Source organism: Bos indicus x Bos taurus, chromosome 26, assembly GCF_003369695.1.
Source record: "Bos indicus x Bos taurus breed Angus x Brahman F1 hybrid chromosome 26, Bos_hybrid_MaternalHap_v2.0, whole genome shotgun sequence".
Classification (NCBI taxonomy): domain Eukaryota; kingdom Metazoa; phylum Chordata; class Mammalia; order Artiodactyla; family Bovidae; genus Bos; species Bos indicus x Bos taurus.
In genome coordinates, this window is record NC_040101.1 from 9,391,056 (window position 1) to 9,406,326 (window position 15,271).

Sequence of the window (15,271 nt, forward strand, 5' to 3'; positions counted from 1 at the left end):
ATTTTAGGGAGCACGGCATCCAATGTGCCTGTTCTAATGACACGGAGACTGAAAAGTTAGTTAAGTCGCTTAGTCGTGTCTGACTCTTTGTGACCCCATGGACTGTAGCCTGCCAGGCTCCTCAGTCCATGGGATTTTCCAGGCAAGGATACTGGAGTGGGTTGCCATTTCTTCCTCCAGGGGATCTTCCTGACCCAGGGACTGAACCTGGGTCTCCCGCACTGCAGGCAGATTCTTTACTATCTGAGCCACCATGGAAGCCCATGGTTATTCAGCTGAAGAGAAACCAGTTGGGTTCAGATTCCAACAGCTCAGGGCCTTCTGATCCCCACATGCCCTCCTTTAGGTGGGCACATGACCAGAGGAAGGAACCATGGCTGTGTGAGCACCTTCCAGGTGCCAGGAATCTTTAGGTATCATCTAATACGTGACCTGGGGCTTCCCTACTCTTGCCTGGAAAATCCCATGGACAGAGGAGCCTGGTGGGCTGCAGTCCATGGGGTCGCTAAGAGTTGGACACGACTGAGTGACTTCACTTTCACTTTTCACTTTCATGCATTGGAGAAGGAAATGGCAACCCACTCCAGTGTTCTTGCCTGGAGAATCCCAGGGACGAGGGAGCCTGCTGGGCTGCCGTCTATGGGGTCGCACAGAGTCAGACACGACTGAAGAGACTTAGCAGCAGCAGCAACAGGGCTTCCCCGGAGGCTCAGTGATAAAGAATCCATCTGTCAATGCAGGAGACACAGGTTCGATCTCTGGGTTGGGAAGGTCCACTGGAATAGGAAATGGCAACCCCTTCCAGTATTCTTGTCTGGGAAATCCCATGGACAGAGGAGCCTGGTGGGCTACAGTCCCTGGGATCACAAAAGAGTCAGAGACGACTGAGCAACTGAGCACACGCAGTCCATGAGCTTACTCTGTATTCTCCATGTTATTCCCACTTTAATGAAGAGGAATGGAGATGAACTGGGAAGGAGAGATGACATGTCTTGGCTGTGGTCGTCTAACTGAGGGGGTCATATGCCATGCTGTCTCTCCCATTAGAGAGTAAACCCCATGAAAGAAGGGTCCAGGGCTTTGACCACTGCATGGCCCCCGTGCTTCACTGGCACAGAGTCTGGCACATGGTTGAATGAACAGATGAGTGAAAGAAAGAAGCTGCAAATCAAACCAGGATCTGACTCTAAGCCTCATGACCTTCTCACATCATGCAGAGTCTAGCAGAAGACATAACACGGGCCCTACCTGTAGCCGGAGCAGCTGTGGAATCAGCACCTGCAACATGGAGACAGACTATGCATGTTACCACGTCTTAATGGGAGAACGTCTACTGTGAACATCCTACAAGCAGAGAGGGGTGGGCGGCAGACAGACAGAGACTCTGCCCGTGAGAAGCCTGGCATTTTCTGGGGATTTGGGACACAGGACCAGGCAGCAAACCTGGGCTGTCCCGGGACATCTTCAGGGACCACTGCTCCCTGGGTGCCTCAGGAGTTGACAAGGGTGGCTCCACATGGGCAGGTGCAGCCTGAGAGCTCGTCATTCGTCGGGACGTTATTCAAGTCACCAGTGGGGCAGAATCGGGAAAGACTGGGGGGCAGAGAGTCAGCCAGAGGGACACATAGTTCTGGGGAGGTCACCAGGCCCAGATGTGGAAGGCCTGGCATACCAGCTGACAACTTGGTCCATCACCCTGAGGTCACACGCACAAACGTTAGTGAGGACCCACAGGGGTAAGATAAACAAGGGACCTGAGTGGTGGGAGTTGTGCGCACAGGAAAGCTGTTCAGTGTCCAGAGGGGCAGAGCTTTCTGCCCTGTCCAGAAAGCTGACTGTCCAGTCAGTTAATGAAACAAGAGAATTTGCTGCTTTGAACCTGATGCACTTCTACTTTTATTTTCACCACAAAATGTAAGAATTTGGATTTTTATGCCGAACACTCTGATTTGGCTAAATTCAAGGTCATTGGGTCGCAAAGAATAGGACATGACTGAGCGACTGAACTGAAGTTCAGCTTAGAATTTTCAAACGTAACCAGCCACTTCTGAGCTGAGATCCAGCCTATAAGTCATATTCGGCAATCGCTGCAGCTAAGGGGGTGGTTGGGTGGCTGAACAACCTGGGAAGGAGCCAGGCTGCCTGCCTGGCCCACTGACATCCTGAGGCTGGGCTGTGGGGTGTGTGTGTATCACTGGGGTATGTGTGTGTGTGTAGGGGTGAGTAGGGAGGCCACAGGAGCAGCCCTCCAGGCAGGTACTGACAGCAGCCGCTCACCTGCGCAGATGACGCTGGCGTCCTCCAGGTGCCCGCAGTTGTGCCCGGCCTCACCCCCATGCACGCACTGCCCCAGGTGGCTCTCGCTGCCCACACACTGCAGGTTGTCCAGCGCGATCTTCCCAGAACCTGCCCCAAAGTGGGCCCCCGTGGGGGCTGCCACCGCCTGGCCACACTCCAGCTGGCGGCACACGACGGCGGCCTCGGCCAGGTCCCAGAGGTCATCACACACAGTCCCCCACGTGTCCTGGACCAGAACTTCCACGCGGCCTGAGCATCTCCCCGGACCGCCCACCAGCTTCACAGCCACCCAGGCCCCTGGGGAGGAACAAGGAGGAGAGGCATTGAGACGCAGCTCTCTGAGGTCAGGAAGGTTTCCTCTACTGGGGTACGTGGGTAGGCGCTAATAAACTATTCAGAAATGGTGTTTCTGGGTCACATAATCCTTATTACCAAGAGTAAAAGAATAGGCTTTGCAGCTTTCTTTACTTTATTTGGCTTTTCTATTTGCTTTCATTGGGAGGACTTGTCTTCTATGAATCAGCCCAGCAGAGCAGGGAGTGGATAGTCCCAGGTCACTTTTAAAGGATTTGTTCATTGATTACTGGGCTTCCCTGGTGGCTCAGATGGTTAAGAATCTACCTGCAAGGCAGGAGACGTGGGTTCAATCCCTGGGTTGGGAGGATCCCCTGGAGAAGGGAATGGCTACCCACTGCAGTATTCTTGCCTGGAGAATTCCATGGACAGAGGAGCCTGGAAGGCTATATAGTTTGTGGGGTCACAAAGAATCAGACAGGACTGAGCAACTCACACTCCTTGATTACCTGGTGATGCTATCAAGGTATCACACAGGAGATGCACTTGTAGAAATGTCAGCTCATCAAGTAGAGGTAGAGGGGCAGCTCCCATCAATAGTGAAAAGCTACTTCTTTTTAAGCAGTTGTCCGACTAATTATAAAAAAGGATGCTTGTTTTTCTAAATGGATTCCTAGCCTTGTTTCAGGCTTGTAGTTTAGGGCTCCCACTGCAGGGGCACAACTGAGCTCCCAGAACAGTGACGTCACTTCTCTGCTCCAAAGCTTGGCCCTGACTCCACTTTTTCTTATAATTCAACTGTAAGATGGAAACAACATCCTCCCAGCTATGTGGCAATGTCAAAAAGACTGAAAAAAGTGAAAGTGTGAGTTGCTCAGTCGTGTCCAACTCTCTGCAGCCCCATGGACTGTAGCCTCCTAGGCTTCTCTGTCATGAAATTCTCCAGGCAAGAAAAGATTGTACTAGACCATATTTGGGGAAATATGCCAAGAATGGTTGTATGGAAGGTTTATCAGCTCATGCGAAGGCCCAGTTGAGGAGATCGATTTTACCCAAATGAAACAGTGATGAGAAACATGGAAAATCCGAATTAATAATTAACATTTTATCTATCATATCCTTTATTATAATAAATTCTCTTTGTAGACAGCTTAATAATATACTTAACATTTCCATATAATTTTCTCAAATAGTCTTGGCATGAGCAATTAGTCCTTATTCATACCTTCTCCTTGTCTAGGTAGCTTTTATCCAGGCCAACATGAAAAACACAGTGAAGCCAACATGAAAGACACAGTGAAGCCAACATGATCCTTGTAGTTAACAGGTCTGGGTGAATCCAGCCTTTGCCACTTATGACTGTGTGACTAGTTATTTGAGCAGTTCACTGTGTTCTCTGGGTCTCTGTTTATTTTCTTGTGAAATGCTGGGAATAGCAGCTTCCTTTATGATTACTGTGGACCACACTTAATTCTGTGCATGGCATACACTAGTTTCTCAGAAAATGCTAAGCACAGGACTGGCCAAGTCACAGAAAGGCATTACCTGCTGGCGGGAGGGTGGAGTGAAGGCTGGGAGGGCCCGTTGTGGGTATGGTAGCTGACAGTCCAGCACCTGCAAACAGGTACAAACAAGACATCGCTCGAGATCAGGAGCCTCCTAACCCCACGTAGGAAAGGAAAATCCTTGCAATGAGAACATTCTGAAAAGTCAGACTCAAACACAAGGCACTGGGTCCTCCACTGGCTCCCCTACAAAGTTCTAGGCAGGGAAGACCTCTCTTCCCCCATCTTTAAGCTCAGTTATCCAGTCTCTAAGATGAGGGTTTAGAATATTCCCCATGGTTGGTGCATCCGTGCTCTCTCCATGAGTTTATTGTGGGATCTCTTTGCTGCCATCTCTTCTTTCCCTTTCAGGAAACAACCAGCTGTGTTCTATCATGGAGACGCAGCATTCATATCAATGAATGGACTTCTCCGGCTCTCCCTAGGTGTTTGGCAAACCTGCCTAGACTGCATGGTACCCAAGCAACGTGAGACAAACATGGCATCTTTGAGCAGCTCTTGTACCTCGTTTTGTCTCATAAAACATCAATCCAAGCAAACCTTCTTACTGCCATCTAATTATGGGGTCAGTTGGACCAAATCAGTGTTTAAAATGTCAAATGGCAATTAACCCAACAAACTGAATGTGCAGTGTAAAGAACTGATGTCTGATTTCAATTTTAACTAGTTGCCGATGGAGTTGGCTTCAGCCTTCAGTAATGACCTGCAGGTGCTGAAGGCTTCTGCCAGAGAAGATGGTGACTCAGACAAGTCAGATGTCGGGGGAGAGGTGCCCACATGGGCTGCCTCAGCACCAGGAGCTCTGCTGCCTTCTGCATCCTTGCGGCCTCTGTGAACATCAATTTGAGGGAGCTCGCCCAGCTACCACCACCTGACAGGTGTACAAATATTGTCTGCTTTTAATAATGCCTTTAACTCCTTTGGATCCTTTTCAAATCGACTAACAGTAGATTCAGTTCCTAAATCAGTGGGAAACAATATGGATTTCCCATAAATAACTGAAGGGGAAGGAACATTCAAGAATGTCAGGTGATGGATGAGCATCCCAAATACCCTGCCCTTTTTTGTTCTTATCAGCAGTCCTTGCACAGTAACTGCTATTCCCTTAAGCATCTTTTGCTGTCAGTCACTAAGTCACGTCTGACTCTTGGTGCCCCATGGGCTCTAGCATGCCAGGTTCCTCTGTCCTCCTCTATCCTCCGTAGTTTGCTCAAACTCATGTTCGTTGAGTCGGTGATGCCATCCAACCATCTCATCCTCTGCCTGCCCTCTTCTCCTTTTGCCTTCAATCCTTCCCAGCATCAGGGTCTTTTCCAGTGAGTCGGCTCTTTGCATCAGATGGCCAAGGTATTCAAGCTTCAGCTTCAGCATCAGTCCCTCCAATGAATATTTGGGGTTGATTTCCTTTAGGATTGACTGGTTTGTACTTACTATAGTAAGTATCTTTACAATGGTGTCTTCTGGAAGATTAATAGGGCTGAGAGCAAATACAGCAGGCACAGAGGACCTACCTGTGAGTGTGTGGGCAGAGGAAGCAGCTTCAGACCCGGGGACAGGAGTCAGGGCTGGTGGATCGTCAGCACCTGAGGGTTGAAACACATCAGCTCGGCTTATTATGAACAGCTGAACAACGGGTGTGAATAGGGGCTGAGATGTCTGAAGGGGCATAAAAGCGGTGATGTCCTGGGAGATGCCAGCCACTCACCTGTGCAGATGACACTGGCATCCTCCTGGTGCCCACAGTTGTGCCCGGCCTCGCCCCCGTGCATGCACTGCTCCAGGTGGCTCTTGCTGCCCACACACTGCATGTTATCCAGCACGATCTTCCCAGAACCCACCCCAACGTGGGCCCCCGTGGGGGCTGCCACCGCCTGGCCACACTCCAGCTGGCGGCACACGACAGCAGCCTCGGCCAGGTCCCAGAAGTCATCACACACGGTCCCCCATGTGTCCTGGACCAGAACTTCCACGCGGCCTAAGCATCTCCCTGGACCACCCACCAGCCTCACAGCCACCCAGGCCCCTGGGAGGAACACGGAGGAGAGGCACTTGGGGTCTGCCCTCCCATCTCTGGAAGGCTCCCTTTATCCTTTATCATTTCCAGGTGGTCACATCCCTATTTTAAAATCAGGCAAGCTCATGCAGTCCTCAGCCACCCAGATAGCAAGAAGAGCCAGAATAGTCTTCAATTTCAAGTCCCCTCAGGAAGACTTTATCCTCCCCTTTTCCAAAAGGTGAAGCTTTCTTTAAGAAACTGCCTGAATTCCTAGATTCTCCCAACAAGAACCTGTGTTATTACCTCTACCATGGACAGCGATAGAAATAAGAGATTTCAGTGTATCTAGTGAAACAAGAAGCACTCCAGGCCTCCCTGTCCATCACCAACTCCCGGAGTTCACTGAGACTCACGTCCATCGAGTCGGTGATGCCATTTAGCCATCTCATCCTCTGTCGTCCCCTTCTCCTCTTGCCCCCAATCCCTCCCAGCATCAGAGTCTTTTCCAATGAGTCAACTTTTCGCATGAGGTGGCCAAAGTACTGGAGTTTCAGCTTCAGCATCAGTCCTTCCAATGAATATTTCAGGACTGATCTCCTTTAGGATGGACTGGTTGGATCTCCTTGCAGTCCAAGGGACTCTCAAGAGTCTTCTCCAACACCACAGTTCAAAAGCATCAATTCTTCGGCACTCAGCCTTCTTCACAGTCCAACTCTCACATCCATACATGACCACAGGAAAAACCATAGCCTTGACTAGACAGACCTTTGTTGGCAAAGTAATGTCTCTGCTTTTCAATATGCTATCTGGGTTGGTCATAACTTTCCTTCCATAAAAGCACATAAACTAAAAACAACCAGGGAAGTGACTCACAAATAAAAAGTTCAACTTACCAGACAGACTAGTTTTTGCTGATGATGGTGATGATGGTGGTGTTGGTGACGACGGTGCTGATACTGATGGCACTGACAACAGTGGAGGTGCTGATGGTGACAGTGTTGATGATGGTGAGGAGGATGACAGTGCTGATGGTGAAGATGATGGCCATGACGACAACGGCCAAGGTGATGCTGATGACAATGAGGATGATGAAGATGATGACTCTGCTCCTAATTATCAGAATAAGAAAGATTCCTGGTTTTCAGACAGTGGTTCTCAAAGTGTGATCGGCAGACCAGCAGCATAACCATCCTGAACGTGTTGGAAATGCAAATTCTCACACCCCACCCTACTGAATCAGAAACTCTGGGGGCGTGGCCCAGCAATCTGGGTCTTAACAAACCCTCTGGGCGGTTCTGATGCTCATTAAAATTTTAAAACAACAACTGCTGTTTTAGGATAAAAAGGAGTGATGGAAATGGCCCCATAGTTTTTTCCCAGTGACCAAAGTACTCTAAAATCACATAAATATACATTTTTAACTGGTGTCGTTTCTTTGCTTATTAAGGAAGATCAGATCTTACAGACTCCAGGGGGATAAATTTCTGATCTAATCACTCCAGAAGATAGATGGTCATTTTCTTTCAAAAAAGTGATTATGATGACTAGTGGGCATAATCATAGAAAACTATTACATCCTAAAGTCAATGACCATTTTTAAAAAGTTTTTTTTAATATGGACCATTTTAAAAGTCTTTATTATTTCTGTTTTATGATTTTTTGGGGGCGGGGGGAGACTATGAGGAATGTGAGATATTAGCTCACTGACCAGGGATCAACTCTGCACTCCCTGCATTGGAAGATGAAGTCTTAACCATTGGACCACCAGGGGAAGTCCCAGTGACCATTAACTTATACTCCTTCAGTGGCCCCAGACTGCAATGGCCTGGGAACTTAGTTCTGATGGGGGAGGATTACTGTACCGGGTGACAGGGTAGTTGGCTAGTTTCTAACTCCCTTTTTTTGCTGGTATTGCATTTCAGTGTTGAGCTATCCACCAAGCCACCCCTAAAGAGTGCCTGGGATCTGCCCTCTAGCAGCTGCCCAGAAGAGGGGCCAAGCAGCCCAGGATGAGGCAGTTTCCTAGAGGAGAGCGTGAGCACAGGAGAGCCAGGTTAGCGCCGCACGTCCGTGAGTTCCGTCTGCATGGCGCACTGAACTAGGCACTGGGAAAGCTTTTAGGCTTCAAGCGATATGGACCAGGCAAACCAGCCTCCATTAACTGCTTTAAAGCATGATTTAACACGGTCATTTTCACCCCATTTCTATCTCACAGGATCAGTATTAGCCAGATAGGATTAGGAGTCAAACCAGCCAATCCTAAAGGAAATCAACCTTGAATACTCATTGGAAGGACTGATGTTGAAGCTCCCAATACTGTGGCCACCTGATGTGAAGAGCTGACTCACTGGAAAAGATCCTGACACTGGGAAAGATTGAAGGCACAAGGAGAAGGGGATGACAGAGGATGAGATGATTGGATGGGCTCACCGACTCAATGGACGTGAGTTTGAGCAAACTCCAGGAGATGGTGAAGGACAGGGAAGCCTGGTGTGCTGCAGTCCATGGGGTCACAAAGAGTCAGACATGACTTAGCGAATGAACAACAACAGAATGGGACATAGAGATAGCCCAAATCCCCCTGGAGGGGACCGGGTTTTGAAAACTGTTAATGTGCAGAGGAAACCACCAGCCCTCTCGGGAGGGGGTCCCTGCCTCACTGCTCATTTGCTGTCATGATCCATTCTGTCGGGGAGTCGTTGGGACCCCTCACCTGAGCAGATGGCTCCAGCGTCCGCCTCGTGACCACAGCTGTGAGTGAACCAGGTGTCGTGGGCACACAGGGCCAGGTGGCTCTCCTCGCCACTGCAGTGCACATTGTCCAGGAGAATCTTTCCGAAGCCCGGGCCGAAGTGGGCACCGGGAGGCGCGGACACCGCCCAGCCGCACCCCAGCTGCCTGCATACCACGTGCGCCTCCTTCAGACCCCAGCCCTCGCCGCACACCAACCCCCAGCTGCCCTGGTAGGAAACCTCCACCCGCCCAGAGCATCTTCCAGGGCCGTTGACCAGCCTCAGCGTGGGCCAGTCTCCTGCGGGAGAGAACGTCAAGGTTAGTTCATGAGACTTCCCTATGGAACTCGCCCTTTGTCTGGCTTACAAATTAAAGGTAATCCTTCGATTACTCCACACGTCTGAGCGCATTCTAGGCAAGAATTGCCTAATAATTACCCTGCTCAGTGGCGTGCTCTTTACCACCTACTCAACAAAGCAGATTAGATGGTAGACTATGGATTTGGAGCTTTAGGACTTGACATCTGCAGGACAGGTGTGAAAAATTAGGAAAATGTATCTCCATCAGTGGGGAAAAGAAAATAAATGGCTTACTCAAAAAATGTAATATTATAGCAGCTCAAATCAGTGAGATGTGTATATTTTCATATATGTGTGTATATCAACATGGATGAATCTCACAAATGTGCAGCGAGTAAAGAATAAAAGGTACTAAACGATATATAGGGACTAATGTAATTTGTGTGAAAGAAAACCACAAAATAACATGCACCAAGATGACATGATTCCTATTCATAAAATGTTAAAAATGAACTATAAACACAGAATTCAGGACAGTGCTTCTCTGAGGAAGGAGAGAGCAGAGCCTGGAGTTGGGGAATTTGGGGAACCTTCAATTTATCTTTATAATTTTTATAATTCTTTATTTTTTGATAAGACTGAAACATCAGTATAATAAAATGTAAGCATCAGTCATGTCCAGGTAAAGGGGACATCAATGTGGTTGTTGACTTCTTGTTTCTCTGTGTATTCTGAACTTTAAAATGTTTCTCTGGAAAGAAGGATGATCCAGTGCTGAAACCATGACGGAGGCTTAGCTGACCGACCCCAGTCCTGGAGGCCGTGACCCTTCTTGTCTTACTATGGTCTTGCCCTGAGCTCCTCTGAGGCCTCTGAGCGTGCAACTCCGTAGGGTCCTTCCTGGGCTCTGATAATCCCCCCAGGGTTTCACGAGAGCAGTGGTACATCCTGCCAGGAAGGTTCTGACCTGATGGGCTGGGCCAAGGAAAACTGGCTCTTCGACTTTGTGCTGGTGAGTCGACCACAGGTAGAACTAGAACAGCAGGGAAACGGTGATTAGGACCGAAGCATCTCTTTCTGAGACCAGACACAAGAGCACTTTGGAAAAGGACTCAACCAGCAGCTGGTGAACAGCTGCCAGCTATGCCACAGCACTACCAGAACCTCTGGGCTGGCCACATGTCATAACAAATGACCTGTTTCTAATGAGGCTGGGGTGATCTTCAGGCTGCTGTTAGAAAGCTTGTAAATGTGTTCTGCTGCCCACCGCCCACCCCCCCCACCAAAGCCTTGTCCCCTTTCTGCATAAGGATGCTCAGCAGTAATAAAACAATCATGGAACAATCGGGCAAAAGTTCTAAGAATCATAGTATCCAGGCAGATTTGATCGTCGACCCCTCGGAAGACACTGTGTAATCTGATGACATGACCATCCAGGTACCACCCATCTGCATGGTAAGGCTGTGTATCTGTAGATCCAGTGATGAAATCATTGCCATACCTGGTATGTCAGTTGGTAACTCTTCATTATCTGCTGAGATGGAAAAACAAAAATATTTGGTGGAATTTGGCTTCATTAGTTTGGTCACATGTGAAATCCTAGCACTTCTTTCTGAGGAGGGATGTGAGCACCAACAGGGGGCTACCAGCATTTTCCAGAGTGATGCCTGGGTCTCTTGAGCAGAGGGACTTGCCGCCACTATGCACCGTCTAGAAGGACTGTTCTTAACTAAGACCAGAGCTACCTCAGCAGGGCCAGACAGCCCATCCACACATGCAGGGCTCACGTGCCCAGTCGATGAATCATGTCTGACCCTTTGCAACCCCACAGACTGTAGCCTGCCAGACTCCTCCGTCTGTGGAATTTTCCAGGCAAGAATACTGGAGAGGGTTTCCATTTCCTACTCCAGAGGATCTTCCTGACCCAGGGATCCAACCTGCATCTCTTGTGTCTCCTGTACTGGCAGGTGAAATCTTTCCCACCATGCCACCTGGGAAACCCATGCAGGGCTTACACATTCATTTACTGATCCAATGAACTTTCCCTGGGTGCCTCTAACGTGCCAACCACTGTGACAAGTGCTGCAGATACAGTGATGAGAAAGGCAGATAAAACCCTTGTCCTCTGGAGCTTAAAATCTGGTTCCGAAGGTGACACTGGGCACCACGTTGCATATAGAGCCCTTGGCAGTGAGTTGTCCCCGGCCCTGACCTACAACTCATCCTTCCTCTGGGCTTAAAATGCTGAAGTGGCATGTAACAACGTACCACACCCATCTTCATTGCTTTACCTCACAGTTCACTGACCTACCTGAGGATACAGCTGGGTAGTTCACATCTTCCGGGATGGCAGAAGTTGAGAGAGCTGCTGGGAAAGCAACAGTATAAGAGAAATGACTCCTGACATTTAATACCAAACAGGAAGACAAGGGGGCTTCCCTGGTGGTTCAGATGGTGAAGAGTCCACCTGCAATGCAGGTTCGATTCCTGGGTTGGGAAGATCCCCTGGAGGAGGGCATGGCAACCCACTCCAGTATTCTTGTCTGGGAAATCCCATGGACAGAGGATCCTGGAAGGCTACAGTCCACGGGGTCACAAAGAATCGGACACGACTGAGTGACTAAACACAGCACAGAAAGAGAAGGACTTTATTCACCTGCTTCACATTTCCAGGAGAAGAATTCAATTAGCTGTGGACAAGTTCATTCAATACAGAACATTTAAAAAGGAACCATCAGCCTTGAAAACACTGTGCTAGACACCAAAGGCACATGTTGTATGATTTCATATATCACACGTTGTATGATTTCACTTATAGGAACTAATCAGATGAAGCACATCCGTAGAGATAGAAAGCAAGTTGGAGGCGGCCAAGTGCTGGGGGGAGGACTTGTGATGACACAATGGCTGAGGCCATTAGCAAAGAGCAGACCTGCTGCATGCTCTTGACCCAGCTGAGTACCACGGGGCAGAATCTCCTCTTCTAGAGAGATACTGTCGCACTGGACACACCTCAAGGCCTAGAAACCCCGGCTCATGGTGCCTGACTGGGCACCAGGCTCTTAACACGAACTCACTGACTTAACGCTCACAAACGCTCCTTGAAACACACAGTCATCAGCCCATGTTTCAGAACAGAAACTGAAGCACCAAGGGGGAGAGAAACCCGGTGAGGGTCCCACAGCTGGGGGGCAGGAGAGGGCGCTCCAAACCCAGAGACCAGCAGCTGGCACTGAGCACCATCCTGCCAAGAGCCTGGGCCATGCCCCTCCAATTTCAGAAGAAATCTGAGCCACTTAGACAGGAGATGGAAGAACTGACTGGGCCCACCTTTTCTTTTGTAAACATTTGGAAGTGAATGCACATTTGTAAACTGGGATCGGTGGAGCAGTATTCACTATTCAAGCATTTAGTTATGTATTCATTTAATGAGCACTGAATGCCTATCAAACAGCAGATGCTATTCTTGAGACCCTGTGTGTGTGTGTGTGTGTGTGTGTGTGTGTGTGTGTGTGTGGCTGGGGACAATGTCAAAGATGAGAAGGATACGGATTCTGCTCCCGGAAGCTGATGACATCATTGGAGAGATGAATGGACACACAACTGTACAGGAAAGGACTAGAGCTAAGTGAGGACAGAGAACTGTGAGTCCAGAGGAGGGATGGCAGCTGCCGGTCTGGGGTGGGGGACTGGAGAGGTCCCTTCTCTTTACTCTTCACTTTCCTCATCTCAGAATCTCTGAATAGGCCGCATGCCTAGTCAGTGTTTTTAGTAGTTAATAGGATTTGAATGTGGTTTAGGGAGAAAAAAAATAGTTCAGAGATTAATCTCTAAGCTCTGAAGTCAGATTGCCTGTGTTATCATTCCACTGCCTTTGGGGATAATATTTAACCTATTTGAGTATGAGTTTCCCTGTTGAGAGAAGGGAGATTACGGAAGTTTTCTTATTTGACTGTCAGGAGGATCAGATAAGAAAATCCATGTGGGGCAGTTAACACAGGGACTGACGTGGAGGAAGGAAGTGCTGTCCACCAGGCGCAGCGCATGAGTCACCTGGGCAATTTAAAATGTTCTGGCAGCCACATTTTAAAAAGTAAAGAGGAACAGGTGAAATTAATTTCAGTAATGTACCTTACTTAACCCAATACATCCAAATTTTGATCATTTCAACATGCCATCCATATAAGAATGCTGATGAAGCAGTATTACATTCTTCCTAGGGTACCAAAGATCCAGGGTGTATCTGACATGCACAGCAGGTTTCAGCCCCACAGAGCCACATGGAACGCAGGTCCGAGGGCTCACTGAAGATCACATCAGCATCCTCAGGGCGTGAATCATTTGATGGTGTAACTGACATGGCAGCCTCACAGATGATGGAGAAGGAAGAGAGCATGGACTCGCACCATGCAAAGATAAAATGACCTGTGTGGTGACTGCACACACCATGACCAGGAAGACGCGTCCCCTCTTCAAGTGACTCAGGGAAACAGTGAAACCTTTCCAGGTTGGCCACTTCCCAGACATCAGGCCAGATGTTCTGATTTATTTCGTAAATTTTAAAGATATGAGGTGACTCTTTAGGAACCTCCCGTTCTCATTCATTGACACACAGACCCACCCCCACGCCCCCACATAACACAATCCTGCCTTTTCCTCCCACTCTGTACAGAGTGGGACTGACAGATGCTAGACCACCTCTCAGCCACCGGTCCTCAGCCCTGTGAGATTTAACCAGCCCCTTGCTCTCTCTCTGTCTCACGCTTGATGGCCAAGCTTGGGTGCTCAGTTTTTTTTTTTTTTTTTTTACAATAATGATATGTTTGGGGTCTTAATATTCTTCCCATTGCTGGCTTTGAAGATGGGCAGGAGGCCATGAGCCAAAGAATTCAGGTGGCCTCTAGAAATTGGAAAAGGCAAGGAAATGGATCTCTGCTTCTAGAGCCTCTGGAACGAACAATGCCTGGTTTAGCCTTGGGTTTTAACTCACTAAGACCTGTTTTTGTCCTTCAGAACTGTAAGATAGTAAATGTGTGTTGTTTAAGCCACTAAGTTTATGGCAATCTTTTAAGGCAGCAACTCATACAATAAGCAAATATTACATGTGATCAAATGATGCTTCCTCCAAAGAAAAACTGAAATGTATCATTTATGAAAATTAAGGGATTTTGAAAACTCTGAGAAGTTGCGAAGATGAAGATTAAAAAAAGAGACACGTGTACCCCAATGTTCATCGCAGCACTGTTTATAATAGCCAGGACATGGAAGCAACCTAGATGTCCATCAGCAGATGAATGGATAAGAAAGCTGTGGTACATATACACAATGGAGTATTACTCAGCCATTAAAAAGAATACATTTGAATCAGTTCTAATGAGGTGGATGAAACTGGAGCCTATTATACAGAGTGAAGTAAGCCAGAAAGAAAAACACCAATACAGTATACTAATGCATATATATGGAATTTAGAAAGACGGTAACAATAACCCTGTATACGAGACAGCAAAAGAGACACTGATGTATAGAACAGTCTTTTGGACTCTGTGGGAGAGGGAGAGGGTGGGAAGATTTGGGAGAATGGCATTGAAACATGTATAATATCATATATGAAACGAGTTGCCAGTCCAGGTTCAATGCACAATACTGTGGATGCTTGGGGCTGGTGCACTGGGACGACCCAGAGGGATGGTATGGGGAGGGAGGAGGGAGGAGGGTTCAGGATGGGGAACACGTGTATACCTGTGGCGGATTCATGTTGATATATGCCAAAACCAATACAATATTGTAAAGTTTAAAAATAAAATTAAATTAAAAAATAATTATTTTTTTTTAATTATAAAATTTTGATGTTCAAAATAGTTTCTAGTATTTGTTTAAAATAATGACATTGTTATCTCCTTTTTTTTTTTTTTTTAAGAATCAGCTGGAGCAACACTCTGAAAATCACTCCACACAAGCTACATTATAAAGGGCAGGTTATAATGAATTGGGCTTCCCTGGTAGCTCCGCTGGTAAAGAATTCACCTGCAGTGCAGGAGACCCTGGTTTGAGTCCTGGGTTGAGAAGACCCCCTGGAGAAGGGATAG

At 47.9% G+C, this 15,271-nt stretch overlaps 1 protein-coding gene across 1 annotated transcript in view; it reads right to left on the bottom strand.

Moving 5' to 3' along the window:
• Nucleotides 1-13,581, bottom strand: part of LOC113884382 (putative DMBT1-like protein) — a 42,487-nt gene extending 28,906 nt beyond the window's left edge. The window contains exons 1-8 of the mRNA XM_027528979.1: nucleotides 13,434-13,581; nucleotides 11,497-11,553; nucleotides 8,867-9,184; nucleotides 7,066-7,287; nucleotides 5,863-6,180; nucleotides 5,669-5,740; nucleotides 2,278-2,595; nucleotides 1,249-1,278 (exon numbers count right to left, since the gene is read on the bottom strand). Coding sequence (XP_027384780.1) covers nucleotides 1,249-1,278; nucleotides 2,278-2,595; nucleotides 5,669-5,740; nucleotides 5,863-6,180; nucleotides 7,066-7,287; nucleotides 8,867-9,184; nucleotides 11,497-11,553; nucleotides 13,434-13,581 — 1,483 coding nt within the window. The remainder of the gene's footprint in view (nucleotides 1-1,248; nucleotides 1,279-2,277; nucleotides 2,596-5,668; nucleotides 5,741-5,862; nucleotides 6,181-7,065; nucleotides 7,288-8,866; nucleotides 9,185-11,496; nucleotides 11,554-13,433) is intronic.
• Between the last annotated feature and the right edge of the window lie 1,690 nt (nucleotides 13,582-15,271).